We start from the raw sequence: 8,778 nt of genomic DNA on the forward strand, positions 1-8,778 counted from the left end.
TTTCTGCAAAGCCAGATGGTCCACAAGAAAGCGCTAACTCCAACCCGAATATGTCTTGCTAAATTAGTCTCAAACCCATTAAGCCAACTCCCAAATAGCGCATTAATAGTATTGGGTGGAGTGATATTGAAAGTAATGTGAACCGTCCGCCAAAGAACCTTGGCCAGCGGGCAATCAAAAAAAAGATGCTTAATCGTCTCGTCCTGGTCACAGAAACTACACCTAGTAGGTCCTGTCCAATTACGCTTTAATAGGTTGTCCTTTGTTAGAATCACTTGTTTATGAACAAACCACATAAACACTTTTATTTTTTAAAGGAACTTTGACATCCCAGACGTTCTTGAAAGTTGGAATGGAACTCACATTAATGACATTAATATACATTGACTTAACTGTAAGTATTCCAGACCTAGTCAAACTCCAGCGTAATTCATCAGGCTTTTCATTACCAGCAATTTGTTTTCATCTATCAAGTCATGTCCTAATGTGTTGTCTAGTAGTATAAATCTGTGTTTGGTATCTGTCCGATTAGCCGATTAGGAGGGAGGAGGTAATGTTTGGTCCAACAAAACAGAGGAGTACAGGTAGATAGAATGCACTTCTCTACGATTGCTGCTGCTGCTGCAAAGGAGTAGCTCATTCATTCGCTGGGGTCAGCAAATTAGTTGTTTCTGAAACTATTGGGGGGAGGGTAGCATGTCAAATCATATCTAAAGGGACCGGCCTGGCTGAAGTGTGTGTCAAGTCACACCGTATATTTCCTGAATCTGTTGCTTGATGCATTCATTTGAGTGAGAGTGTTGGTTAATTAGTTGATCGATGCTTACTTCGATTGCTTGACTCGAGTCAATAACGTGAAAATTAAGTTCTGATTTTGACTGCTCAGTCTGTGACTTCCTACGGAGCATGCCGGTTGCCGCTGAGCGCGACGGCGAGTCACAGTACAGTACTAGTGCTCGCCGGCGAGGAAGCCGGGTACATGCAAGTGACCATATGTCATCTCAGAATATGCCTGCAATATTTCATAGAAGTAATTGTAACTCACATGGCTAATATATACAGTATATAACATCAATTGGATATCAAGTGACCATACTATTTGGTTTCAGTTTGATGGCGATGGGTGCTAGAAGAATTAGGCAAGGTGACAAGGTGCGTGCGCGTCGCCCTCTTCTTCCTTTAATCCTTCATTGCAATTTGTTTGATGTTGAAATCCACGGACTGGTCTGAACCGAAGCTGATAGCTCGATTTGGACACCCTACCTGACGCCACTCCTCACTCCCTTTTCCTGCGTTTCAACCATCGATCGACCTAAAAGCTCTCTTCTTTCTTGGTGAAAGTAAGACGAACTCGCGCTCGCGCTCGCGGTAATCAATCATGGCGCCCACATCGGACTATTGGGCTTATGTATATACAGATACACTCACCTCACCCACTCGCCCACCAAATTAGTTAGAGCTTTCTCTCTTCTCTTCTCTTCTCTTCTCTGCTCTCCACTGTCCACGAACAGCGGGAGCACGAAGGAGAAAAAGAGGAGGAAGAAGATGTCGATCAAGCACTGCGACAAGCACGACTGCGAGCGGCGGCGGCTGTACCGCCAGTTCTGCGCCGCCCTGGTGGCCGTCATCCTCCTCATCCTGCTCATCATCCTCATCGTCTGGCTCGTGCTCCGCCCCACCAGGCCGCGCTTCTACCTCAACGGCCTCACCGTGGCGTGCCTCAACGCCACCTCCTCCCCGGCGTCCTACCTCACCGTGACGCTGCAGGCGACGATCGCCGCCCGCAACCCCAACTCCCGCGTCGGCATCTACTTCGACCGGACGGACGCGTACGCCGAGTACAAGGGGCAGCAGGTGACCGTCCCGACGGCGCTCCCCGTGGTGTACCAGGGCCACCTGGACGTCTCGGTGTGGTCGCCGTTCCTGGTGGGGTCGAACGTGCCGCTGGCCCCGTACCTGGCTGTGGCGCTGGCGCAGGACGAGACGGCTGGGTACGTGCTGCTCACGGTGCGGGTGGACGGCTGGATCAGGTGGAAGGCCGGGGCGTTCATTACGGGGCACTACCACCTCCGGGTCAGGTGTCCCGCCCTGCTCACCGTCAACGGAGGGCAGGGCAGCTACGGCTCCATCGCCGGCGGCGGCGGGAACGGGTACTTCAACTTCCAGCGCGCCGCGCCATGCGTTGTCGACGTCTGAACCCAACCCTTCCCTTCCCTCCCTCGCTTTTCCGTGCCATCTGCCAACTCTGTTAAAACCAGAGCGCCCTTTTGGTTCTGCTGGGCCCTCCCTCAAACTATTTATACTCTGCTCTGCTCTGCTCTGCTCCGGTAAATACGTATAGTTTAATGGATTTTTGTGTCATTTTGACGGTTCTTGTATTTTGGGGTACTTCTTTGATGGAAATAATTCAAGAAATATAGTAGGATGGTATATTTAAGACGTATTCAGGGGGAAAAAAGTCGTTGCTAGTGTTGTATCTATACATGTACCGTGCTTGCTTTTACAGAAGCAGAGTTTAATCAGGGAGTAGGCGCATGTGCGTTGTTGCAGTGCTGCTGTTTTTGGTAGAGCAATGGAAGATGTGTAATGATCTTCCCCTCTTGGCCCTCTTGCTGTATTACGTTGGCAAATAATGAAAGAAAATGTTATCATGGCCAGATGGCCTCCTCATCGAATAGTATGTACATGCACACGGCCCCACCTTCTCGTTCAGTATTTGTGTCTTTTCCGGAGCCATCCTTGGGTGTGTGTAGGATGCAGTCAGGCCAACTCCACCGCGCGGCCTTATCTTATCCGGCCCCGTCCGTTTGGAGCAAAACGGACAAACCAAGCGGCCCAGCGCGCGACGGCCCGGACCCATCTGGCCTGTTTTGTGTCCGGGCTGATCCATTTCGAGCGCAAACTTGCGCCGGGTTTAGGTTGCGGCGGACATCGAACGGACGCTTCGAGCGTCCGTGTCGGGGCCGCGTGGCAGGCGGCCACCTACCTCCCACCCGCCAACATAAATGTGCACGGGCAGGTGGCCCCACCTGTCATCCGCACAGCTCCAGGTCGTCGTCCTTCTTAAATGGGAAGTCGTGGACCGGCCGTCGTCCACACTTCCCACTCCGGCCCCTCTCTGCCCCCTCAAAACCCGACACGCTCGAAACCCTAACTCCTCGTCGTTGTCCTCGTCGGCCGGCCGCACCATGGGCCTTTCGAACTACGGCCGCAAGGGGAAGCACGACCATTAGGCCGGCTCCTCCTCGAGCCGCCACCGCGGATCCGTGAAGAAGGAGGAGCCCGAGTCACCGCCGCGCTCCTCCCGTCGAGCCCCCGCGCCGGCTCCCTTCACCATTGGCCCTAGGCCGGCCGGCGAGCGCGACCGGCAGTACATCGCCGCGGACGTGTGCCGGAGGTACTGGGAGACGAGGACGCCGGTCCCGTGGAGCGACGTCCACCTCCCCAACGGTTGGCACCTCTCCGCGGACCGGGTCCCTATCCCGCCGGTGCTAGCGAGCGGCCGTGCCTGGCGCGATGAGATCGAGCGCCGCCGCCGCCTCCTCCCCGACGACCTATACTACGACCACAGGTACGCCCCCGACTCCACGCTATGGGACGCATGGCTCCAGGACGAGCACGACACGCGCCGCACGTCGTACTTCGCCGGCACCGTGTCGGGGCCGCGGCGGCCACGTGCAGAGGCGCGCGGGCGTACGCGGGTGCGCGGCCTGACGCCCACGCCGTTGCCTTCCCCGTATCCATCGCCACCTCCACCTCCCCGCATGACAGCGGAGGAGGAGGCCCGTCTCGTGTAGCGTGTCATGGCGGACTCCATGAACACGCATGACGAGCGGCAATGCGACGGCCTGTAGGAGGCCATGGCCCTCTCTGCCGCCGGCGACGTCGCCTTCCCGGAGCTGCAGCTGGCGGCCGTGACGGAGGACGCGATGGAGGAGGAACTGCCGGCCGCGTTCCAGGGGCTGCTGGGCCAGGGGTGGGGCTGGTCCTACACTGCTCCGGAGATGGCTGCCCGCGTGGGCGTGAACTGGTGAGCCACTCCACCACGGTCACCGGAGCGGGAGGCCTCGCCACGGGAGGAGGTGGTGCAGGCACCTCCGGCCTTCCAGGCCGCCCCGTCTACCACGCACCATCGACCCACCTGTGGACGCCGCCGGACTACGTCGACCTCGTCAGCGACGACGACGTCACCGGCGGCCAGTGACGGCGACGGCCACGGCACCGACGGGCGCGGGAGGAGCGCGCGGGAGGCGTTTTTTTATTTTGTTTTTATGTTAATTATGAAATTGGGCTTTTTAAGCCGCGGAAACTGGGCCGTTTTGTGGCCGTGCCCCCTATATATGTTTTATGTTTCTTTAAATGCCTTTATTTACTTTTTTAGTCATTTCATTCTAGTTTTTTATAGTTTTTTTATTCACGTCCACCCCGAACACGATTTGGGGTGCAGCCGCGCGGTGAGCGCACGCACGACCCAACGGACATAGCCGGACACGGGCGAACCCATCGGCGCCCCAAACGGACAAAATCCGGCCAATCCGAACGTCCGTTTGGGGTCATGCGGTGGAGTTAGCCTCAAATGATGCAGAGCCCGATGGTTATCCTCCTTCTCGAAAGAAGAAAAGTCAAAGCGAGTCCAGCTAATTTTCTCACGGTTTTTAAGTGATCAGCCGATGACAAGACACGACTAACTTGGATGAGGTACCACGATGAATCGACCTGTTCATTACGGTACTAAATTGACCCTTCGCACACAGTAACAGTGAAGACTGAAAGTCGGTGTACACATGAATCATCTTTTTTTTTTTGAACAAAGTACAGGCACAAGCGCTCATACATATACGCATATACTCACCCACGCGTTGATTCGTGAATCATCTTCGTCTTGCATCATATCATAATTCATGTCTACCTTGTCACGTTGTTTTCCGATCCGCAGTGTCAAAGAAGGACGAGTTTGCATGATCGTTGTGATTTTATGGCTAGAGCAGTGTGTAAGTCATTATCACGTCACATCCATATTTTAGTAGTAGGACCGTGCATACTTGCATGTGTGCAATCTAAGCAATGTGCCTAACCGATTTCAAGGTTTGAGCTGCTGGCTGTTTGTTAGAAGAGGAAAATTGGAACTGGTGAAGATGCTACAAGGCACTCAAGTGGTTCGTCCTTGGCGGCGGCGAGACCGAACCTGGGTGGGAATTGCCTTGGACCCTACTGCGAAAATGGTTTTTTTTTCGGGTAGGGTTGTGGGTGGGAGGGGGGAGGGCTGAATCAATGTATACATCGAACACTTGCAGACAGATTGATTAAAGCAAGTTGCAAGGCTGTTAGAGTTTGTGCCATCCTCAAGAAGACGAGGTGGCGGCGGCAGCTTCTTAAAGATGGAATAAGGTTCTCCCCGCCTAGCCTCCATCGCGATGATGCTTCAAGCATCGGAGGGTGTGTGGAGGTGTGTCTCTGGTGGATCTCGTGGAATCCGGTCGGCGTTTGTATTCAGTGGATCCGCCAGGATCCGGTCTTCCTTCGTCTACGTATGTATGTCTACAAGTTGGATCCTTACGATCTACGCTTCTCTTCATCGGTGGCGGTTGTTGTTCTGGTGCGCTAGTCCTATGGGCCCTTATCAAAAAAACTTCTCGAATGTCTACTACAACAATGTTTGCCCGGCTCCGATGAGGGAGGGGCGACGATGGCAGCATGCCTTTGGCTCGCTCAGTGCTTGTACTCGTCGCTAGGTGGTCTATGGAGCTGGATGCAAATTTACTTCTAGTGTTCATTGTACTACCTTGATATTTGATAAATAGGTTGAAAGTTTTCTCACAAACAAAGGTTGCAAGGCTACATGGGCCACTGCTCCAAGCTCCCCCCCCCCCCACCGAGCTTTGTGTAGCTCTGTTGATCGCAACTCTACCTCTCAGTTTGGGGTCCTGCTTGTAAAAATTAGGGTTGGTACCTTTCAGTTTTTTGGGCTATAGTTTTAAGATATACTTCCCCATGGCTATGTGATTAATGTAGTATTGGGTCTTTCGAGGCTCTTCATCCATTGAAAAAATAAATAAATAAATAAAAGCACCAACATTACATAGGGTAGTGTATGTAGGAGGTAATTTAATCATGAAGAGATTCTAGGTGTAAGATTATGTGCGCAGATGAAAAAACGTGTAGAGTGGAAAAGACGCCCGGATCGCTTTCACTCGGGTGGAAAACCCTAGTCCTCACCGAAGGAAGTCGGCTAGCAAAGCCTGCTAGGCGGACACCCTCGAAAAGTAACAAGGTTGAGGTTGCTTAGTGATACATCCATTGCTCTTGTCGTTCAAAACCACACTTAACATTCGCTCGAGAAGAATGCTTTGTTTGAGAGAGGAGCACAAAGTGTTGGGAATTAGTACACAAATGTACTTGTGGTTAACTGATAACTACAGCAGAAAAAAGTAATCTCAGCACCACATCATGTACTAACTCAAGATCGTTGCTTAGCACGGAAGGAAACATATGCAGCAGCATATATGGAGGCAAAATATGTTACTCAGCAGGCAATACACTCCTCAGCCTAGTGTCTTGTGGTAGGAGTAAGTTTCTAGACAGCATCAAGCATCAACAAAGAGACACCAGATTTTTACGTGGACCCCCCCCCCCCCAACATGAGGGGGAAAACCACGGGCCGGAGCCATGCAAATCCTCTTCCACTATTATCAAATGTGGGATACAACAAGTTCTTCTCTAGACAGCACTAGAGGATCTCATACATCAAGATTTCTGAATCTTGGATGAAGACAACAAGATTTGGGTCTCAAGAGCTAGGGATTGGAACAATCTCACCAAATATGGTGGAACCGAAGCTTGAAGAGACAAGGTAGTGGATCTGGACCATCACAACCTTGGGGAGGAGTTCCCTTTGCTTCTTCCTTCAATCTTCCTCTTCTTCCCTTGCTCTATTGGCTTTCTCTCTTCTCCATTGGAGGATGAACTGATTTTTGACACACTTGATGGTGGTTGCTAGATGGAGGGTAAAGCATCCCCATTAGCAAGATGTTCTTGTGTGAATTATAGAGAAATGGAATGAATGAAATGTATCTAAGAAGAAAGGAAGCCATGCTCCATCCTGTTTATAAAAACAACACCACCTCCCTTTTTGGTTAGATACTACTCCGTTAGGTACTAATGCTTCTACCTATCACCCGAAGGGTGAGTTTGAGAGCAGAGTTTTTTTCCAACGTTAATAGCATTCCGCAAGAAAAGTCATCTACTGATGTTGTCAGCGGAGTCCCTCGTCCATCCACCATCCATTCACATGCAATGTCCAAAATGACCATAGGTCATAACCCTCATGGCTAGTGGGCTTCTGCAGCTTTTTGGGCTGCCTAAATGGCTTCAAATGGCCATATCCTCACAACCCACATGAGGAGGATATCCCAAAAATCTCCCCCTCCGACTCACGAGGGGGGCAGCGCCATGCCCGCTACCTTGCAACATACTTGTATCTTCTCATTTGGCAATATCTTGGTCATCATATCCGAACCATTGTCATCGGTATGGATCTTCGCAAGTTTCAGCAACTTGGAACTCATAACATCTCGAATCCAATGATACATCACATCAATGTGTTTGGTTCGAGAGTGATAGCTTGAATTTTTGGCAAGATGGATAGCACATTGACTGTCACAAAACAGAACATACATCTCTTGCTTCATGCCGAGCTCTTTCAAGAAGTTCTTCATCCACAAAGCTTCCTTGCCAGCATCAACTGCTGCAATGTACTCAACTTCTGTAGTTGATGTGCCATGACACTGCTCCGTCTGCATAAGTCGTCAGGTATCCAGATGTGGACTTCCTATGATCCTTGTCACCTACATAATCTGCGTCTATATAGCCCTACAATACATGATCACCACTTATAAAGCATAAACAAGATGTAGTAGTGCCCTTGAGATATCTGACAATCCACTTCACTACTTCCAGTGATATTTTCCTGGACTTGTCATGAACCGGCTAACAACTCCAATTGCATAGGAAATGTCAAGCCTAGTGCATACCATGGCATACATCAAACTTCCCACAACAGATGGTAAGGTACTTTCCTCATTTCTTCTGTCTCCTTCTTGCTTGTAGGGCATTGTTTAGAATTCAATTTGTGATGGCCTGCAAGTGGAGAGATAACAGATTTTGCATCTTTCATATTGAACCTTTCAAGTACATTCTCAAAGTATCTTTCCTGCGAGAGCCAAAGCAGCTTCTTTGTTCTATCACGGGAGATCTTCATGCCAAGTATTTGCTTAGCTGGTCCTAAATCCTTCATGGCAAATGATTTACTCAATGCCTTCTTGAGGAGAGCAATCCTCTTAGTGCCATTTCCAACAATCAGCATATCATCAACATACAACAAGAGAATAATGAGGTCACCCTAGGCATACCTCTTCATAAAGACACAATGATCAGGTTGTGCTTTATGGTAACCAAGCCCAGTCATAAAAGACTCAAACTTCTTGTACCACTGCCAAGGAGCGTGTTTCAAGCCATACAAGCTCTTTTTCAATTTGCAAACTATGTGATCCTTGCCTGCAACCATGAATCCCTCTGGCTGCTCCATGTATATCTCTTCCTCTAGGTCATCGTGGAATGTAGTCTTCACATCAAGTTTTTCAATTTCCAAGTCCATGATGGCAGCCATGCCAAGCACAACTCAGATCAAAGACATCCTGACCACCGGAGAGAATATCTCATCATAATCAATACCCTTTTTCTGACTGAAACCTTTCACAACCAATCTGGCCTTGTACCTTG

General features: G+C 50.4%; 1 protein-coding gene across 1 annotated transcript; it reads left to right on the forward strand.

Annotated features, from left to right (window-relative positions):
- The first annotated feature begins 1,334 nt into the window (after positions 1-1,334).
- Positions 1,335-2,675, forward strand: LOC123161602 (NDR1/HIN1-like protein 1). Its single transcript, XM_044579422.1, has one exon. It carries the CDS (start codon positions 1,546-1,548, stop codon positions 2,194-2,196), a length of 651 nt encoding a protein of 216 aa, XP_044435357.1. The 5' UTR covers positions 1,335-1,545; the 3' UTR covers positions 2,197-2,675.
- Positions 2,676-8,778: the final 6,103 nt, after the last annotated feature.

Source organism: Triticum aestivum, chromosome 7B (assembly GCF_018294505.1).
Source record: "Triticum aestivum cultivar Chinese Spring chromosome 7B, IWGSC CS RefSeq v2.1, whole genome shotgun sequence".
In the NCBI taxonomy this organism is placed as follows: Eukaryota; Viridiplantae; Streptophyta; class Magnoliopsida; order Poales; family Poaceae; genus Triticum; species Triticum aestivum.